The sequence below is a fragment of the Erpetoichthys calabaricus genome, chromosome 2 (assembly GCF_900747795.2).
Source record: "Erpetoichthys calabaricus chromosome 2, fErpCal1.3, whole genome shotgun sequence".
NCBI lineage: Eukaryota > Metazoa > Chordata > Cladistia > Polypteriformes > Polypteridae > Erpetoichthys > Erpetoichthys calabaricus.
In genome coordinates, this window is record NC_041395.2 from 62418896 (window position 1) to 62441560 (window position 22665).

Here is a 22665-nt window from a genome sequence, read left to right on the forward strand (position 1 = left end):
CAAAGAGTGTGAATTCCATGAGATCTGTTGGAGGGAGATCATTTAATGTCAAATGAAATTTCTGGAAAATGTGTCATGGATAGACAAATCAAAAGTGATGTTGCAGATATTGTAGACAGATAGGGTACTGAAATGCAGAAAAAATGTACCGTATATTGTTGGAAAGTGAACACAGCATTCAAGGGCATGTACAGTAAAGGATCATTTGCTGGAAGAGATTCACAAGAAAATTTTAGTTCACCTTGAGGTCAGTTCTTAACCGGCATGTATGTCTGAACAGTACTGAACACACTGCTAAAATCTATAAACAGCATGCTTAATAGATTTTGAGCTTGTTCCAGAAAAGACGGACATGTTTATCATCACTAGTAGGGCATCCTCAACATCGCTTGATGATCGATATACACAGTGGTTTAGATAAGAGAGGTTGGTTTAATATGATTTTCTCAAGAATAAATGCTAAAGGAACGAGAAGCAGATCATTTGCTGTTTTTATTCTATTTTTCTTGGGCTCTGAAACAATTTTCCAAAGACCAGGGAATACTCTGTAATTGAATTCCTTAATCTTACTCTTAACCTTACTTTTAACCACTTAATTTTCTTTACTCAGTTGGTTGCATAAATAAATATTTTCTCTGGTCTATTACTTCTTTTTTGGTTTATTATTTGGGTAAACTTATTTTTTGGGCTGCCTGTATTGTTATAAATTGGCAAGAGGGCACAGTGATAAGCACAGCTACTGTACCTCATTAATTCAGTGTCCTGAGTATAAACCTCTCAGAGTTGCATTAAATACCCAACAGCCATACTCAAATAAAAGTAGAGGTAACTTTCTGAAAAGCGACTCACATAAAAGTAAAATTTGCCTACTAATATATTACTCGAGTAAACATTTTAAAGTATCTGGTATTAAGTGCACTTAATTGACAAAAGTATAAACAAATGTAAGATAGCTTTCTGAACTATATACTGTATAGTCAAAAATGTTCTTACAAACTTAATATGAATCCGGCTACCTTCTTTCTGTGTGAGAGTCATATTATAATCATTATGGTATGCACCAAGTAACTGCAACTTGAAGTGGTGACATACTGTACGTCATGAGCGGACATTTTAAAGACTGCATCCCAGTTCAGCTGAGAAGGCACACGTGCAAGACTCCATCACTTTAAGATGGAGCTAATCTGTTCCTGAAAACCCATTCGTAAAGAGAATTTTTGTAACTCCTAATCCAGTTTAATAAAATGACAAGTGTCTGTGTATCTGTGGTTACTAAGATTAAGAAAAAATGTAAAAATAGGCAAAACATGTAGAAGAAGGGTCAAAAAATCAAACATTATAATAAAAATACCAAATAAAGGCTTAAAAAATACCAGAATTGTTCTTATTGGCCTATTCTGTTGTTTGACATTATATGCCAGCAACCACAGCATGGTAGCCACTTTCTTGCACCCATTTAGGCCACGTGAAGGAGGTTAACAACTGTATAATGCTAAAGACTAATAATTTTGTAAGGTGGTCAATTGATGAGTGGAAAGAGCAGTAAATTGACGTACATGCCAGCAGGAAACCAAAGCCACAACACAACTAGGCTAATGTGGTAGCAACCAACGCTGCACTCTACCAGCCAAACACTTTGAGTGTAAGAGTGGTCAGGTCGATGAGCAATGGTGAGAGGAAAAGGCCACCACAAGGGAAAGGGATCAGGTGTGTGTTATTATATCAGACTAAAAGGACAACACATGTATCAAATAAAAACATGACATCTATGTTGATTTCTTAGGTTTTAACCTGTTTTCAATGGGTAGCACATCTTGTTGCAAATAATTTATATGGAAAACTTTTTAAGTGTTCACTTACCCACAAAATGACCCTCATTTTTGTTCAAATATTACTGAACTACGTGAAAATTGACAGAAATAGTTTAAAAGTAACATTACACTGCAACAAATGAAATGCAAGCAATGAGAACTTTTGTATATATCAAGCCAATAATCTTGTTTTCCATATTGAAGATTTACTTACTTATCAAGACATTTGTATTTAAGATTATTTAATTTATTTTAAGAAATCTTTTTAAGTTTTTTTTTTTTTAATTATTTTTATTTATTAAAGTTGACGACAGCATCAGCTCAAGGGGTGAGGCTTTTTTCCCTGTTGACAGCCATCTAGTGTTTTTGGACTGACATTTGGTCATAACTTTAGGGGTTTTGCCTTTTTTAGATGCAATTACCCATTTGTGAAACTGACTTTGCTTTGTGAAAAATGATTTTTCTTTCCCATGGCTTGTTATCACTATACCAAATCATGGCATATCCATATATATTAATTAATAAAATTCTTTCAGAAAAAAAAAGCTTAATAAACTGTTGGTATCCCCTGAAACCAAAAGGAGTGGCAAATGGTTCTGGGGTGGTGAGCAGTTGTCACTCCTTGAAAGCAAGCGTGTCAGTGGGCTTATCCATAGTCATTATTGTCTTGTTCGTGCTTTGGCAACATAGTCTTATTAGTAATCAATTAGAAATCTAAATATTAGGGGATCAACAAGGATTTCAGTGAAGGAAAACAAAAATGTATTCAATGAAAGTATATTTATTAAATCAAAATTATTTTGATACCATTTTTCTTCAAATTATATCAGTTTGGTGCGTAAAGAGTAGCTTGTTCACAGTACCAATTACCAGTTCAATACAGAAAAGGCTTTATTGTAAAATGCCTATTATCTATTGCATTTTGCAGTTTTAAACTATTTCAATATTGTTAGTATAGATCATTAATTATTTTTAAGAATGAATCTGAATAATTCATTATTTTCTGATATATATCTCTCTATTATATAAAAGAAATCCTGCAATGCGACGAGACTTTTGGAAGATTTTTTCCAAGTCCCGCAAGATGAGACTTTGGCCATGAGATTTTTTTCAAATCATGCCCTCCTCTCAACCATTTTCATCCACACACACAGTAATCTCACCTCTCATTCGTGTGAATGCTTTTGACAGAGACAATTTCTGCTCTCTCACGCTCTTATAAATTTTAATGTTTTCCTCACTTTAAGTTCCCAATTAAAGAAGACATATTATGTTTAAATCTTATTGAAGAATTTCATCACGAAGGGTTATCAACATAAAAAATGAGTACACGGGCAATCCTAGCACCGAGAAACGATGAAGACAAATGAATTATCATCAAAAATTGATGATTGGTTACACGACAAATTGGTTAAATGCCTATCAATAGACTATGCTGAAACAGTTGGTGGTGATCGTGCGGAAGATGAAAACATCAACTTACAATATCTGGAAGAATATCTACAACCGTTAACACCGTCCAGTCTTTCACCGCACTAATTACTATAGAAAGAAGGATATATGCAAGAAAGGTAATGTAGTACATCTTCCATGGATAACATTACACAACAAAGGAGATCTTGATATGCCATTCGTATTAAAATGTTAACAGTTTCCCGTTAGAATAGCTTTTGCAAAGACAATTAACAAATCTCAGAGCCAAACATTTGAAAAAGTTGTATTATTTAATAAGAGGGAAAGAAATGAAATTCAATCAAGGGAGTTATACGTTGCGTTGTCACGATGAAAGTCCAAACACAGAATCAAAATTCAATGCGATATTGACAAAAATTTTATTCAAAAAATTGTTTTTCCTGAAGTTTTACAGTAAAAGTGTAAGTTTAAAATTATTTGCGTGTTAATTTCAAAGCCAAACAGAACGAAATCGTATTATGCAATGAATAACTCTAACACAACATGAAACATCATTTACTTTCAAATTATTATGTTTTACTCTTTTTTAATATGGTTGATTACTTGCTGTAATGTAAAACAGTTCTATTATGTACAGTGGAACCTCGGGTCACGAACATCTCAGACCACAAACAAATAGGGTTACGACCAAAAAGTTCGCCAAACTTTTGCATCTGTTCACGACCACACACTAGGGTGATGAACAAGCCAGTTTCCCTTCCATTTCGTACGTGCCGATGATTTCCGCATGTGTTCAGTCTCTCCCTGTGCATTTCCTGTGCAGTGAGCGAGCGAGAGAGAGACAGCATGAGCGAGCGAGAGAGAGAGAGAGAGAGAGAGAGAGACAGAGAGAGCGCGAGCGAGCGTATATATATTTACATACAGCTCATACGGTCCAGAACAGATTAATTGTATTTACATACAATCCTATGGAGGAAATTACTTCAGGTCACGACCAAATCGGGTTATGACCAGAGTTTTGGAACGAATTATGGTTGTGACACAAGGTTCCACTGTATATGTAACAATTCCCATGAAAATAAAAATCTGTTTAAATTGTACATGCACATCCCCATACGCAAGCGACAGAACCGCAAAGAGGCTAATGCATAGTGCAGGCATGGGGGTTGGTGAGCGAAGCGAGCAGGGGGCAGAGCCCCCTAGTTAGACATAATAAATAGCATGTGTATCATAGTGTACTCCCTGCATCCAAATAGTGCCCTTGCTCAAAGTCTAGTGCTGGTTTTGTGTTTGTTCTCTCTGTTTGGTTTCCTCATGTATTTTACACTAATAAAATAAGGATTTAGCTCCTTAATTAAAAGAAAATCATCACCAAACCCAACTCTCCCTTTATTTTGTCTTTCTCTGTCAAATGTCCTAGGACTTTCATAAGATTAACAAATCACTGCCCTTTACAGAATGTTGTAAAGAGATAAAAAAAAAAAAAACGACAGAGAAAAGCAAATTTCCTCAAGAAGGCACATGAGCAATAATGCAATAAAACATATGATAGAATATACAGTATGCTGTTTGCAAATATTTACAAATGTAGATTAGTATCATACTTAGTGATTTTGCACACAAACTTCACATGTGAAAGACCCATTGCTATAGACTTTTTCTGTGTTTTCAGGGTTAGTGTCCCTGAAACTTTTTTATGCGCTCATATTATGGTTGTACTGGACTAAAAAAGCACAGTGAAAACATAGGCCAATGCCCAGTGTTGGCGTTATCAATAATTTAGAACCATTTTGGCTTCTGATCACTTAGTGAAGGTCAATTGGTGGCTGAGTGGGCTTTACCGCTTCCTCGGGGTTCCAGAATCCTGGGTTGGAACTTGAGTGTATTGTTCATATGTGAACATGTTTCCTATATCTGCTTGTGTTTTCCTTCAGGTTTTCCTCACACATACCAAAAAATTACATATTATGTTAAACAGAGACAATAAATTGGTCTTACAGAAAATTTGTGAGAGGGTGTACATGAATCTATCCTGAAACAGCCTAGTGTCTAATTTGGGGATTGCCCCTGATAAGATCCAGAAGCTGTTGGGATAGGTCTTAACCTGAGCAAAACTGAACTAGATTAAGAAGGATCTTCAATGTATGGTTGGACAGTTTATTCTGTTTAATTACTTCTCTTAGCAACATGTGAATAAAATATCAACAATATTTTTTTCTAACTGCTCTCTCCCAAATTGCATATAACACAAACAATATTATACATAATTTATACATTTCACATGCAGTTCCTACTCCTTATAGGAAATTAAGTATTTTACATGTATAAATTGTGAAATGAGTGGGCCTTTTGAAGCAAACATCTGTATCTACAATATACCAAGGACACCACTGATAAACAAAAATGTAACTAAACCATACAGTGAAAAGAAAAACAATACTAAGTAGAAATAAACAACTTAAAACAATAACCCTGCTGCTTCTCTGGGTTTACCTTCATGGATGTTCATCATGGTCCATCAGGTGGAGCAGTTTATTCAATTTCCACTCCTCTAGTATTGTAGTAATCCACTCTCATCTCACTCGCTTCTTCTTCTCTTTCTTGCTAGCCTGGCCTCACTTCCCCCTGCAGTGAGCCCGTCACCTCAGCTCACCTCCCAACTCTCAATTCCATGAGTTATCTGCCATGATCAGCTTTACAACCCACAGGGGTCTCTTTCAACCGAGCCACCAAATCCCTTCCAGGGTAAGGCAGACCTAATTTTGGTTGAAAAATTAAACTAGAACTGCCTCTAGAAGGCCATGTTGCTGTTTTACCTCCTGAACCTCCAAGAGGCCACGAAGAGCCAGATCTCTTAAGCAGCCTTAATCCCTTAAAGGGCCAACAATATGCTGTTCTCTTGGACATGGACAGGAGAGTACTGACCTAGTCCTACTTATTTCTGAGCTGGTCCCAGCCTTCCCAGCTACTGGCCATGTGCAGTCACTTGCTGGCCAGGAGGTCTTGTGGTTTCTTGCTGCTTCATCATGCTTTTCCTGGACTGGTGCTCCTGCCTGTTGTCCTTCAGGATTGACTCAATAAGTAAACTGAGTTTGCCTCTCCATGCTAGTGCCCTATCTTGCACAAGTGTGCTGATTTAAATGACTACTTCCAGTGTTTTCCTCAAGTCTCTTTGGATCTTTCTAGATCCTTTCCATGTCAAATGCTGCCTACACAATCATATGTTGTGTTATACTATTGAATAAATGATGATAATGAAATTAGATTTATCTAATTATAGGAGTCTGTAAAGGCTAAATGAAGATGTGCAAAACCATAGAACTGAAAGAGGGTGGATTTTCCCATCTGCATGTCTATACAGCCATGCCTCACCAAAGGCCTTAACTTGACAAAACAAATAATTAGTAAAAACAGTTCCATTGTAATTAGAAGCCCCTTGTCTTCAATTACTCCTGAACAAACTATTTGAAATCTTGAGATTTTAAAGGCTTCTTTAAAGACACCTAACTCACTGTAGTTAGCAACCCTGGTAAGTGCATACTGTATAGTGTATTTGAATGATGGGAAACACTGCTAAATGAATGAGAACAAGAGGTTTTGGTTACAAATAAAGTATAGCAAAGTGAAAGCAAATCAAACTAATTAATACTTATAAAAAATGAGACACACTAGGTTTTGAAGCAAAGTAAAGAAACAGGGTGCGAAAAACATCCATCATGTTGTCTAATAATATAAATAAAACTGTAAAAACACAAGGGGAATGACAGAACATCCCACAAGGTGGTGTAAACAAAACCACACTGAAAATGTTAGTTGTAGCCAAGTAAACTGCTCCATAAAAAGACTACATCTATTTCCTACTAATCTTTCAAAATATCCCTTAATCTTAGTGGCCTAATGTGCTGTTGTAGAAAGCCATATTCAGTGCTTAATATGAACATGGTAATAACAATGCACATCTGTCCATATAAAATAAAAATATCGGTGCCAAAACTATAGCATTAGCATTTTAATTTAGGTGATTGATTAGATGGCAGACTTTTTCTTTTTCATAAGTTGGAAAAATACCACTGGGATTTCTAATATCGCTTTCCATTTCATATTTGTCACCACTGAGATGTCCAAAATGTAAAATGACTGCATGAAACTGTTTGAATATTGTACATGATTTGTAAAACTTTGGCTATTAGTTAGTGGGAGAGATTGTGAGAGTCATACACCAAATTACAACATGGTGTCCTATGGATGTTGACTCTCGTCTAACTGTACATATATAAGTCATAATACCATCATTACTCACCATGTAACAACCAACAATCTCAAACTTGAACAAATGTATTGATTTATGGATTTCTTTCTCTGTGATAAATGAACACTACAAAGAATAAAGTCTAGTTGCTGTTCATAATTTGAATTTATAAAGGCTCAAATGGTTGTGCTGTAAATCTGTAATGGTACGGCCGCATCTGATATTTACACACTGCATATATACTCTGTTTGGGGGCATTTTCAGTGTCATGAGAAAGTTCCTTTACATTTCAAATATGAGTACAAAAACAAATTATAATAAAGTCCAAATTTAGGGTGAGCAAGTGTTGGATTAGTATGTAGGAAAGAGATAAAAGAAAGAGGAAAAGCTATAAAGGTTGAGAGGGAGTATACACAGAAAATACAGGACTAACAACAGAAAGCATAAGGCATATGAAGAAAATACACTAGGAATGTACTGAACCAGAAAATTAAGTGCCATAGGCAATAAAAGAATGAAACAGTTAGTAGACGGGCCCTCAGTTTGAATTATAGTATTGGAACAAAAGAAGTCTCTCCACCAAAAATGATAAGTGATATCTGGACAAACGGAAAGGGGGTTAACCAGGAATATTGCATCTAAGCTATGGAAGAGTTACAAGGCTAGCTTCAGACTTTTACATTTAATACACTGGTCTCTGGAGTTAATAGTATAATCTGGTGCTGTTCAGGTATGTCCCTTTAAATCTCTGTAGATGAGCACTTGTTGCAAAGCAGGCTTTTTAGATACGTACATTTGATGATTCTTACAGGGAGATTTAATAAAGACAAAATGCATGCACACTTCTCTCTAGCTTTAGGTCCATTTATTGTGCCCTTTAAACTCGCTACTAGAGTGGAGCCTTTCTATGCATTTCATCTGATATTGTATTTAATTTCAATTGTTGTATTCATCATCTGTTTGTTATATTCTAGTACTTTTACTAGTCAGCGATAGATAGAAAGTTAAGTAAGAAGTTCACTGTGCGTTGTACAGATGTGAAAGGATGCCGACCAACTCAGGCATACAACTAAAGATACCACAATTGTAAACATATTTTAAGGTGAAGATATGAGAAACCTGTTCTCTCATAGGCATGTTACATATGGATTCAAAAAAGAAGTAGGCCTCACTTTGTTTTGGCAAGAATTATTTAAAAGCCAGCAAAAACACAGTTACAGTTAGGTCCATAAATATTTGGACAGAGACAACTTTTTTCTAATTTTGGTTCTGTACATTACCACAATGAATTTTAAATGAAGCAACTCAAATGCAGTTGAAGTGCAGACTTTCAGCTTTAATTCAGTGGGATGAACAAAACTTTTAACACAATCCCTTCATTTCAGGGGCTCAAAAGTAATTGGACAAATTAAATAACTTGAAATAAAATGTTCATTTCTAATACTTGGTTGAAAACCCTTTGCTGGCAATGACAGCCTGAAGTCTTGAACTCATGGACATCACCGGATGCTGGGTTTCCTCCTTTTTAATGTTCTGCCAGGCCTTTACTGCAGCTTCAGTTGCTGTTTGTTTGTGGGCCTTTCTGTCCGAAGTTTAGTCTTCAACAAGTGAAATGCATGCTCAATTGGGTTAAGATCAGGTGACTGACTTGGCCATTCAAGAATTTTCCACTTCTTTGCTTTAATAAACTCCTGAGTTGCTTTGGCTGTATGTTTTGGGTCATTGCCCATTTGTATCACGAAATGCCGCCCAATCAATTTGACTGCATTTAGCTGGATTTGAGCAGACAATATGTCTCTGAACACCTCACAATTCATTCGGCTGCTTCTGTCCTGTGTCACATCAGCAATAAACACGAGTGTCCCAGTGCCACTGGCAGCCATGCACGCCCAAGCCATCACACTGCCTCCACCGTGTTTTACAGATGATGTGGTATGCTTTGGATAATGAGCTGTTCCACGCCTTCTCCATACTTTTTTCTTGCCATCATTCTGGTAGAGGTTGATCTTGGTTTCATCTGTCCAAAGAATGTTTTTCCAGAACTGTGCTGGCTTTTTAATATGTTCTTTAGCAAAGTCCAATCTAGCCTTTCTATTCTTGAGGCTTATGAGTGGCTTGCACCTTGCAGTGCACCCTCTGTGTTTACTTTCATGCAGTCTTCTCTTTATGGTAAACTTGGATATCGATACGCCTACCCCCTGGAGAGTGTTGTTCACTTGGTTGGCTGTTGTGAAGGGGTTTCTCTTCACCATGGAAATGATTCTGCTATCATCCACCACTGTTATCTTCTGTGGACGTCCAGGTCTTTTTGTGTTGCTGAGTTCACCAGTGCTTGCTTTCTTTCTCAGGATGTACCAAACTGTAGATTTTGCCACTCGTAATATTGTAGCAATTTCTCGGATGGGTTTTTTCTGTTTTTGCAGCTTAAGGATGGCTTCTTTCACCTGCATGGAGAGCTCCTTTGACCGCATGATGTCTGTTCACAGCAAAATCTTCCACATGCAAGCACCACACCTCAAATCAACTCCAGGCCTTTTATCTGCTTAATTGATAATGACATAACAACGGACTTGCCCACACCTGCCCATGAAATAGCCTTTGAGTCAATTGACCAATTACTTTTGAGCCCCTGAAATGAAGGGATTGTGTTAAAAAAATGCTTTAGTTGCCTCACATTTTTATGCAATCGTTTTGTTCACCCCACTGAATTAAAGCTGAAAGTCTGCACTTCAACTGCATCTGAGTTGTTTCATTTAAAATTCACTGTGGTAATATACAGAACCAAAATTAGAAAAAAGTTGTCTCTGTCCAAATATTTTTGGACCTAACTGTAAGTAGATACTAGCCAAATCTCTTCTTTGTCCCTCAGTTTTCTTATGCTGTAATGAACTTCTTGCCAGATTGGTATGTTAGACAGATCCCTGATATCTTAACATCCAATATTTCATTTCACCATGGATTGCTAGTTAACCTTACGCTGATTGTAAGTGGCACTGATTTGAAAACATCAATCACCTCACTAAACAAATTCTGAAATGTTTTTTATTACTTAACATGTACATAAATTCATCTTTTTGAGGTACATACTAATGAACCTGTTCTGTAACAACCCCAATCAGGTTAAATTAATTTTATCTTTGCACATTTCATGTATAATGAAGTTTAAAACAGACACAGTGATATCAACAAATGTACGAAAAATAAGTACTTTTTATCCTTTATTTTCTAAAAGACAACCCGTACAAAGTTTACTAAAAAACAGAATTGATTAACCTTCCACCACATGTCTGTACTTAAGGATTTACATTTAAAAATACTTCAAGTCAGGCCTCACACAGATGACCATTTTTGACCTTCATCATTCAGTCAATAGTGTTATATAAAGTTTTTCACACTGTTAGGTCAAAATACCTCAAAGTGCTTTACAGAGCCATTTACAGTGTTACAAATCAAAATGTATACATACAATTCAGCATACATGCATCCGACTTCATGTTCATAATACAGGAATTGACTTATCCACTCAGTGTTTCTCAAGCCACTTCCCAAACCAAAAGAGAATTTCACCCTGCAGAGTGTCAGTCCAGTGGAGCAGACTTGTGAAAGAAGTTCATCGTGATACTGTCTGCTTGCACATTCAATTTTTGTGGTACAGTTAACATGCTTGATATATTTGTATAATCGACACCACAGAATTTAACTAAAAAAAAAAAGATTACTATTACGGGTCAAAAAGTTTAAGGACAAATATAACTTTTCTAAAATATCAGGAATTAAGACTCGTAAAGTATATAGTCTCTCAGAGAGTAAATTCAATTATCTGACCATCCAATCACTTTTTTCTTTTTTTTTTTTATTCAACTCACGTCTGCATTGTTTACAGCATTTCCCTTCAACCAGAACAGGCAATGTATCTCCAGAGCAGTTGGCTGCAGGGCAGAAAATTCTCCGGCACTCCACCACACCATTCTGTGAGACAAATATCACAATAGAGAAATTAGCCAGGAACACGAAACATGTCCAGTTTCATGATCAGTCCTTCAGATGAGAAAGGATATTATTATACTGGCAGATAAAAGGGACGGAGCAGTGCGGCACCGTTGTGCTCAAATGATCACACTAGCATTTACTTTTGTAAGATATGTTCCAAATAAACATATCTTCATACACTGATATAATACTGTTAAATAAAGTACTTACCCTAAATAAACACATACAAACAAATACAAAAAAACCCAATTTACATCAAAAAGGAAAGTGATTACTGGATTTGCAGAAAGAAAATGATACAGTAAGTACTGTTCTAGAATTTTAAGATGTATGTCAGGAGATAAAATGATAAGGGGAATCATGAATCTTTTACACCTGAACAGCCAGCGGCAGGCAGCTAGTCAATTAATGAACATTAATGATGCACAGATGAACAGCCACCATGAACAAGTGCCAGCACACTCCATTGGCCAGACACCATAGCTGTCGCAGCGGGAAGTCAACTCTCAGTGTTCCTTCCTATTCTTGAAGCATTTTCCTCTCATACATAGCCAGATGGAAATTTAACCATTTCCAATAATTGCTATTGTCTGTCGCCCTCTACTCCTCTCCATTCTGTTTTTAAAAAATGGCATTTTAAACCAGCATTAGATGGGACAACGACAACCCATATTTTAAAGAAATTGATTTTTACTCTGGACAATGCAATGTATTCCAGCTATTGAACACCAGCTACTGGCACACAAAGAGCAGTGTATGACACTGATATGGTCAGATTTATAATGAAGCATGTAAATTAGTCAGTACATTTTACAGTGGAGGAGTGCACAGTACCTAATAGCAAAATCTACTATAGGTTGGGGGTTCCCAAGTTCTGTCCTGGGCAGGACGGTGGCGCAGTGGGTAACGCTGCTGCTTCGCAGTTAGGGAAGCAAACCCGGGTCCTCCCTGCGTGGAGTTTGCATGTTCTCCCCGTGTCTGTGTGGGTTTCGTCCGGGTGCTCCGGTTTCCTCCCACAGTCCAAAGCCATGCAGGTTAGGTGCATTGGCGATTCTAAATTGTCCCTAGTGTGTGCTTGGTGTGTGTGTGCCCTGCGGTGGGCTGGCACCCTGCCCAGGGTTTGTTTCCTGCCTTATGCCCTGTGTTGGCTAGGATTGGCTCCAGCAGACTCCCGTGACCCTGTAGTTTGGATATAGCGGGTTGGAGAATGACTGACTGACTAACTCTCATCATGTATGGAATCACTGAACTAAAGAAAATAAAACAAAGAAAAACTTGTTTTGGATGCCTACATTGTTTTGTGTAAAATTCTGCAACTCTGTTAAATCTAGGGTACTCTTAATGTGTAACAACTAATGTACTGTAGTTCATTTTGGCAAATTTGGATACTGCAAGACAGTTAAATTGTTTACAAATGCTACGAGATTATAAGGAATATGTATGGAATATGTGGTGAAAGAACATCACACCCTTACCATTAAAAAAAAAAACAAACAGCAAGCAATGGAACAGTTTATCAACCTTAGTAATTAAATGGAAGTGTTTTAAGTGCTTCTTAAGATAGTACAAGTGGCCATAATATCCGGTGTGCGTATACTGAACACTACTATATGTCTGTCGGTGAGAGTTAGTTCTGTAATAGCTTCTCTCAGATTGTAAGAATTTAAATGTCATGTTTTTTGCTAATCTGCAGGGTCATTGGAGCCTATCCCAGCTAGCACAGGGTGCAAGGCAGGAAAAGAGCCCAGATAGGGCGGCAGTCCATTGCAGGGTGAACACGCACACAGGCCAGCTTAGCATCACCCATTCGCCTAACTTGCATGTCTTTGGGAGGGAGCTGGGGACCCTGGAGGAAACCCACATAGACACTGGGAGAACATAAATAATCCACAAAGAGAGGACCCAGGACGTGAACCCAGGCCTCCTTACTGCAAGGCAGCAGCGCTACCACTGTGCCATCATGCCGCCTGGGATTTAAATGTTATTATTTTAATTAAAACGTTATGGAAGGTGTACTTTTAGTTGTGTCCAATATTTGGTCAAATAACTTTTTGTGTTTGATGCATGTTGCAATTTTAAATTGTCCCTAGTGTGTGCTTGGTGTGTGTGTGTGTGCGCCCTGCGGTGGGCTGGTGCCCTGCCCGGGGTTTGTTTCCTGCCTTGCGCCCTGTGTTGGCTGGGATTGGCTCCAGCAGACCCCCGTGACCCTGTAGTTAGGATATAGTGGGTGGGATAATGGCTGGATGGAAGTTCAGTCGTGGAGCACCACTGTGGCTACAAGCTTTCATCCCAAACAGTATTACAAATCATTAGGTCCCTCTCATGGCTCATCAATATACATCTTTACCTGGCCTTTTTTCTTTTATTATTCTGCATTCAGAAAAGTGCTCTAGTACGATATTTGCATTTAGGTGAAATTCACAAATGTGTTTTCTTGGTCATAGTTGTAAGCAGTTTCCTTTCTTCTATTATTTTTATTTCAGTTCACCTTATTTCTGTGGTGTTTGCTCCTTAAACTGTATTCAGATACTGACAGTTAGTGATAAGCAGTTCAGACACGGATGCAAATGACACTGAACGTTAAAGCAAATCTGCTACTTCATTATTACATTCGTGGGCAAATTGTAATAAAAGGCTTAAATAAATGGTCCTCAACGTCAGTCTTGTGAAGCACCTTTATGGCAGGTGTTTATTCCTACCACCTTGTTCATTCAACCGGACTCCTGCCTTTATTAAACAAGATGTTATTTCCCAGTTTCTTCCTTTTTTTGTGTCAATCTAGAAATTACAAAATGAGTCTGCTAAAGTTTTAGGGGAATATACTGTAGCAAACATTTGTGTTTGTGACAATAATTATTAAGATTTTGCTCTTTTTTATGCTCTGGTCATTTGCGCCTTTTCGCATTAATTAGCTCACAAGTGAATTTTATACTGAAGTAGCTGCTTCCCATTAGTATTTGTTGTCATTTGCACCTGTGTCGGTATCTGGATACAATTAAGGGAGTAAACTCCATAGGAAAGGGTGAATTAAAAAGAATATGGTAAAGAGAAGGGTAACATTTAAAAATATGCCAAAAAACACACATTTATGAATTTTCTTTATAGATAAATATACTTAACACACAAAAAAAGAGAACAAAAAAACTAATTAAATAATTAGAAGTAGGACTCAACCATTTCTTTGTTAAACTGATTGGAATGAAAACCTGAAGCCACAGTGGTACCCCAGAACTAAAACTTGGGAAGCCCTCATCTGGGTTAACTGAATGCAAAAGTATTGAACTACATTGAGTTACATCATCCTAATATCTGGGTGGTAACACATATGAAACAAATCATGGCCATCTGGAATTGGAGGTTTTGGTATCAAGTCTTACATGCAACACATGGCGTACCTAGGCTGAATGGCTGCAACCCACCTCCAGTTCTCTTTCTCTACTTAGGTATCATTAGGGGTGAAGATTATTCTTGACATGTTTTGTGCCATTCTGTTCAATTTCAGCCCCACAAAATGAATGAATATCTAGCCATTCATGTAGTGAATCAAGCATAGAGGAACCTGCATTCTCTCCAAAACCGTGAACCTGCATTCTACCCTAAAACTCTTTAGTTTCCAGTTACAGTTTACAGTAACAAAATATGAAAACACATTTCTTAGGCTTGTATTTGTGTTTTCCTCCTTCACATGATATTCCGAAAAAAATCAACTGGCAAATCATACATTTGCTCAGCATGGTGGCTTGATGTGCGGCTGTAAAATCACAGTAGGATAAATTGTTCAAGTTGGAGGCCAAATGTACCTGATTAAGATAAAAAGTACCTGTATGGTTGTTTGTCTGCATGAATGACAAAGCTGCTGCATAACTTTATTTACGAGACTACAACAAATGATTTAAGAGTACCTACCTTGCAAGCACAGTTCCTGCAGTTTTGAGGCTCTACCCATGATTCTTTGTCTCTGTATACTATCCCATTGACTGTGCACGTTTTCTCACAGTGACAACTCTCCAACTGGCTCAGTCTTGTTTCTGCATAATTTAACTGAAAATGAAAAGATGACATTTGTCATATACTACTTAGTCTTTTTCACTGTATGCATATAAAAGTGAGGAATTATTAAATTGGATTTATATATTTGTTTTGAAATACATAAAAATGTATTCATTCAGAGGGAGGAAAATATTTAAAATAGACCAAGCGATTTGTACATAAGGTACTGTAAACTTTCTTTAAACCTTCACTTAATTGATCTGTTTAGTGTCTCAAATATCAAAATGTTAAAATGTCAGAACATCAATCAATTCAGAACTGAAACAAATGGGTGAGACACGACTGAAGGTTAGTCCAATCTTTTAAAAGGCTTTTCATCTGTATTTCCTCTTGTTGTCTAAAAATAGTAGACCATTTGACAATACGTTGTAATGATAATCTTTCTAAATTTGAAAGAGGAAGGTCAGTAAACCCATCAGTGTGATGTAGTGGAAGAACACTCAACAAAACAGAAGGAACTAAGGTCACCCGAAGCGCCAGTATTACACTGCAGTAAAAACACAATGAAACAACAAAGGTTAAAAGTTAACAGATATTTTTAATTTCAAAATATTATATTCTTGCTTGAATATTCAGTTTCACAAAGACAGTGATTATTGTTTAATTTACTGACCAATCAGTAAACTGCAATGTTCATGACAATCAATCTCTTTAGTACTTTATTAGGTATGGAAGTCTTTTGACAGTAACAGTAAAAATTGCACTGATCTTCCAGTCCCTAAATGGCTCAGCAAACATAAATAGAATTAAAAAAATATGTGATTGTAACAATGGAAGACAACTGCAGGTTGTCAAGACTGCACATTTGACCATAAAAGAAATTCATTTTTAGTGGAAGATGGTTTATTTTCTTTTTAGTGTGGGAGTTAAGGTGAGGAAAGGGCAAGATTGTGGTCTTTGTATAGATAAGGATTCAATCAAAATCATAACCAAAAATAACTTTAATAGAAAACAAAATCTATAGGGTTTTATTGGAAAGTAGTTATTGTGATTGTCATCCTTCAATAAGATGGTGGCAGTGTTGTACGCTGTGGGTACATACTGTATGTCAGAAGCCTCTCAACAGCGAGTGTATTCACTGCAACTGCTACAAATATAGAAGTATATGATGTGGTCCTGAATTAGATTAAGCAGATTTGATAATGATGGATGAATGAATGGATGGATAATAATAATGGTAATACCAATATTTAAATAGTAGAAAAGGAATTATTCTGCATTACATAAGAACATAAATTTAATTCAATGCTTAATGGAGTTTGATTTGATTGGGTGGTTAAATACAGTGTCAGCACTTTAATGGCAGTCCAGTTTAACATTAAATATCAATAAACAGGCCCCTCTTAGGCCACCTGCTTGCTGAATTACTCCTCAGTAACAGTCTGGCCATTGTCGTAATTAGTTTCTCCAACAGGTTCTCAGCCAAATAAAAAAAAATAGAATTTAGAAATATGGTACTTTATGTTATAAATTACATTTAAGTGACCACATTACAGAAATACATGAGTAAATGATTAATGTATTTAGATTATTCTACACACGTGTGTTCATTAATAAAATTAAATGTGACTACAACAGTTAGGCCAATTAGGAATTACACTTACTCTGAAAAAAACATAGCAGTAAAAGGGAAGTGTAATACTATTTTCCAACCTGTAGTGTATCTTTAACACAACAACAACTATTGCTAATACGGCTAGAATAAAACAGTTAATTTCAAGAAAAAATAAACAATCCATGTATTATTAATATCTATATCTTCAATACATATACCGATATCAGAATGGCACCTCAACAATATAAACCGGGGGCCAAATTCATTTATCTTCATTAAAAACTTACTTACTTACCCTACTTATTATCCAAATATAATGCCCTCACAGTTAAACTAAGAAACCCACTATGCACAGTCTCAATGACTGTTAATGTGTTAATACTTGGGGAAAGAGGATGTCTCACAGTCCACCAAGATGCAGATAATATACAGTATATGTCTTGAACCCCAAATCTAGAAGCCACCAGCTTACTAGCCCAACTTAAAGTCAGTGTCCTACCATTAATAAAATGAATTAAGTAATTAACTTCCCATCTTGTCATGTATAAAAATTCAGCATAGGCTAATTGCTTGCTATGTTGGCTGCTGTGGCTCAAAGAAGACATCTTGGTGCCTTTGAGAGAACTGGCTATTGACGTTCATTGATTGAGACTGCTCAGTATTCAAAAGTGATGGGTGTTGCACGAAAACCATCATTGGCTTTGGGAATGTGGTGGTGCACACCAAAGTGCTACAGTCCCAAAATGTTTGTTTCCCCGTTATGAAGAATTTTGGTACATCTGTTATGGCATTGGGTCCAGTCATGGTACATGCCCACTGGCGCATGCCTAGAAAGCAAGGTATGGCGACTTGCAAACAAATACAAAGCAACTCTCACTGAAAACATGTATACAATGTTGCAGCATTTGTTCCCTGATTGTAATGGTATTCCTCTGAGGATGATGCAGCCAAACACTGGATACAGGTCAATGAGTCTTGTATGATAACTATGTAAACCATATACCACAATAAACATGTGGCAAAATATGTGGGTCAACGTCTGGGTCCTATGCAAACAACAGCTTTTTTACAGAAGCTTTGTATTTCTTACTGTTTTTCTTTTTTTCTGAACTTATTTACTAGTTACTAGTCTTAATTAAAATTAGAATTGATCTGGCTTCTGGTTTGTCACTGATAGAAGCCACTAGAAATCGGATAAATGGATTTTAAATGAATTTTAAATTTACTGACTAAATAAAAGGTCAGGCTCAGGTATAGGACTCACTCTGGACCCCCTGGAGGTAGTAGTGAAGGAGAGAATTAAAACAAAACTGAGTGCCATTATGAACAATGCTGCACATCCTCTCTCTGAGACACCAGCACTGAGGACTTTCAGCCAATGAATCATACAACAGAAGTGTGTCATGAAACACAACTGGGACTTCTTTGTACCAACAGCAATACGTCTGCATAATGCCTCACTGTGACTGTGAGAGTCAAGTCAGAACAGAAGAGTAATGGGAATGGAAGTACAGGAGAAGGGAAAGCAAGGGAGGCCAAAGTAGAGGTGGATGGATAAAGTAAAAGAAGATCTGAAAGAAAAGGGCTTGACTGGCTAGGAGGTGCAGTACAGAGCAGTATGGAGAAAGTTGATGAAGCACATCAACCTCAAATAGAATTGAGAAAAGATGAAGAGGTAGAAGATTTCTTTATTTTTATAGTTAATTGTGATTTGATTTTTATTAAGGTTAAAAATAAGGTTTTAAATTTTAAAAAGCTGAAAAGTAAATATTTGAATTAAAAAAAACCTTTGCCTAAATTTCAGATTAATATTCTGTTAAGTTTGTAAGTGTGTACTGGAGTATTTAATCGCTTAAGGGCTGCTTTGGGAAACAAGTATATGGCTCCCATGATAGGCTGTATAACTAAGCACTGCACTAATAAAAAGAATTAGTAACCAAAGTGGATAAAAGGAACTTGGAAGGATATTACAGTATAATTAAAATTTTAACGAGGCCAGAAATTAAATTACAAGCAGCCAATGGCCCTCACCTTGATGTTTCTAGTAAAGCTTTCCATAAGTATAAGTATAAGTTGGCTCCAGAGTTTTTGGAGTTATACCTTACCTCTTGTCACTTATTTACTTGGTGGTCTGTGTGAAAGAATAATTTAGAGGTAACAGTAAAGTATTTTGGTTTGCAGTGTACATTGAAATATATAAGCATTTGTTTTAAACTGTCATGAAGGGAACAACTGAAAGGGTTAAAAGGTTGAGGTAATGCACAATATGTGCTAAGGGATGATTAAGAGATCAGCAGATGTCAACAAAACTGGACAGTTGTTATATGCACAGAAAAATTCAGGGTGACAGCTAAACCCAACAGATATGAGAACAACAAGAATGCAATGAAATAAACGTTTATTTTTTGTAAGTCACTTGGGTGTAGACCAACAAACCGACCAGAGTAAATGTATACCTTAATTGACAATGTTATGTAAATTCAATTATTTAAATGATCATTCTGTAACAGACTAGTGTGATGAATGCTCCCTCTTCAAGCATTTGCTGAAGGTATAATTAAACACGCAATGAACAGTATTTCTCCTGCCTATATATTGACTCAAAGACATTTTATCAAACATGTCCTAGCAGAGGAGAAGTTTCTGTCTTTAACTAATATGTTGATTTCTACCATATCAAGCATCAATTCACTTACAAAGACTAAGGTGTAAAAGTTCAATGACAGACAGGAATGAGTTATGGTAAGAACTACACAACAGAATTTATGTTGTGCAAAAAAGGCAAGTATCTGATCAAAACAGGCGAAAGCCTTACATTTGCTTTGATTTTCACCTTGTTAAACTCTCTTCCAAACTTTTCCTCCTTTAATTATAATATTTGGAAATGAATATATGTCAATTAATAATATCATTTTTTATTTTATTACACCTTCTGTTGCACCTGCAGACTAACCTTTACAGCACTGATGCACCCAATTCTGAATACTCGAGCACTGAATTGAGTTTTTCCCAAAACCTACTGCAGACGCAACACAGCCATGCACCTGCCTCTTCCACATCTCCTACCCATTTGCTTCCAGTCATCACCTTGGTCTTTCCTGCACTGATCTTGAGTTCATTTTCTTCCAAACTAGCTCTCTATTTAACTATGTTGTTCTTCAAATCAGAATCACTTTTTGCCATCAATAAGAGATGACAGACAGACAGACAGACAGACAGACAGACAGACAGACAGACAGACAGACAGACAGACAGACAGACAGATAGATAGATAGATAGATAGATAGATAGATAGATAGATAGATAGATAGATAGATAGATAGATAGATAGATAGATAGATAGACTCCACAAGGACAGTGCCTGAGTTGTCCTGGGCTCAGAAACTAAGAGGCAACTGTATCATTAATCACTGAGCCAATGTTCTGCCCCCTCCTAAATTGCTTACATAATTTAGTAGATATAAATTTGCTCATCAGTTTGTTAAAATTAACGTTTGTTTAATGTTGTTTTTGTGAAAACTAGGGGTGTCAGATAGTACATTACTCTTTTAATATAGAATAACATAGTATGGAAATACCACTAATGTATTGCTTGATTAACTTTACAGCATAGTTTATATACAGTACAGTAAATATGTATGCTGGTAATATTTTCTAGTTGATTGTCCAGGTGATAATACATTGATATGGTATACACCTGATGTCAAAAGGAATACATATAGAAGCGGGAACACCAAGAAGAAAGCCCTAAACAGTAAAATAAAAACTGAAAAAGTAGAGCTAATTTACATAACAGTTTGTAAAGACAAGAGTTAGTAAGGGGTAGATGGGTCTGTAAAAAACTCCATCTATTTAAACACTTATTGCAGCTTCACTGAGCAAACCATCAGTCGATAAACAACCACAGATTGTTCAACTTAGAATATGTTAACCTTATATTTACAGGACATGATATTCTAAGGCCCTTTCAGAAGTAACCAAAAAACCTTCAAGGGGCAAGCATTCCCTGTATTTACAGATATTATCAGCATGCCCTAGTGCCTGTCTGACTTACTGACATATTACTTTGCTGAACAAAACCAAGGGAAAGACCTGAATATCTAACACCTTTGTTAATGAAGAACTTAAAGAGGTTAATAATCAACAGTACTATCATGGCTAGACCAATGTAGTTTTTTTATCTATGTAAGAGATCAGTGCACGATGCCATCTCCGTCTGTCTCCCTCTGGCCCTAAATTCAACCCTTTGTTTTAAATTTAATTTTTATATATTGACTAAAAATCTGCCTTGAATGCATTTTTCAATTACCAAACTGTTTTAATGATAAGAGATCTGGGACTGAGTAATTTCATCCGGTAACGGATGTAGACCACAGGTGGTAAAGTGTGGCAAGAACATATCATTTGTGCTTATTTTAAATGCTAGAGCTCCTAAAAGCTTTTTTTTCTGTTCCAAACTCTACAATACAGGTGGAAAATCTATGAAGCCACATCAACTGGGCTAATAACACAACTTTAACACAATGGTAATGCAGGATTGAGCAGATAGATCTGACAAAGGTTGATGTGAAAACAGCCTGGCCCAGAATGTCACTATGACAGCAGGATGGTCTATCAAAATTCTCTTAATTATTATCAAACCCACTTAATCCAGTTCAAGTTTGTCACAAGGAAGGAACTACCACTGGACAAGGTGTCAGTTAGTCTTAGGACACACTCACTGATACACACAGACTTAGTTGCCAATGAACTTAACACAGTATACTTGTCCTTAGGATGTGCAAGACAAAAAACTGAGTCACCATAGAAAATCTCAGAGAAGTGGAGAAAATAAGCAAACACCAATCTGGGAAATCTGAAAACACCAAACCAGAAAACTGGAGCAGTAAGGCAGCTGCATTAATGTGTGCACCACCGTGTCACTCTATAATAAAATTTTACACATAAAGCAAAGAATTTATAGTTAGGCAGGAAGTGCGGACCAGAGGCTTTGGCACTAGACCCAGGGCTGGTCACTTGTGTGGAATCTAAAAAAGTCAAAACACTGTGGAAGACAGAGGATGCCACAAAGCCCCAAACCCCAGACATAACTGACACACACACACACAGTCACGGGTTCAAATAAAGGTCTTTATTCTTCCAATAACTTTCTGACCAAGACAAACACAATCAACAATGATTCTTTTCTTCTCTCTTCTTTCCTCAAACTACTCTTCCTTCCGCAAGTGCTGCTCTCTACCCTCTGACTCTGACTTGCTAAATGAGATCAATCGGTTCCTTTAACTTGGACCCAGGAGTATTTCCGGTGCCATGGTACAGCCCGACAGAAGTACTTACAGGACAATCAGAAGCCAGCACAACTCCCTGTCGCACCCTCTGTTGGCACCCACGGATCTCAGCAGGGCTGCCTTATTGCACTACAAGTCCCATGATTCATGAAGGGTATTGGAATGGGTCCCGAATCCCAGGGATGCTGCCATCTAGCATGTTGCAGAGGCATATAGTTTTGAAACAAAGTCTCTCTCCATCGTTCTGTCACATTGGCCTCCCGGCCAGTTAATCGAAAGAAGCCAGTCCCGGTTGGGACACCCATCCAT

At 36.9% G+C, this 22665-nt stretch overlaps 1 protein-coding gene and 1 long non-coding RNA gene across 2 annotated transcripts in view; one reads left to right on the forward strand and one right to left on the reverse strand.

Moving 5' to 3' along the window:
- LOC114645928 (protein kinase C-binding protein NELL1-like) overlaps nt 1-22665 on the reverse strand; it is a 1522815-nt gene that overhangs the window by 1021374 nt on the left and 478776 nt on the right. The window contains exons 8-9 of the mRNA XM_028793848.2: nt 15370-15504; nt 11340-11442 (exon numbers count right to left, since the gene is read on the reverse strand). Of these exons, the coding sequence (XP_028649681.1) occupies nt 11340-11442; nt 15370-15504 (238 nt within the window). The remainder of the gene's footprint in view (nt 1-11339; nt 11443-15369; nt 15505-22665) is intronic.
- LOC127526750 (uncharacterized) overlaps nt 1-22665 on the forward strand; it is a 485290-nt gene that overhangs the window by 28228 nt on the left and 434397 nt on the right. The gene's annotated exons all lie outside the window — the stretch shown is intronic.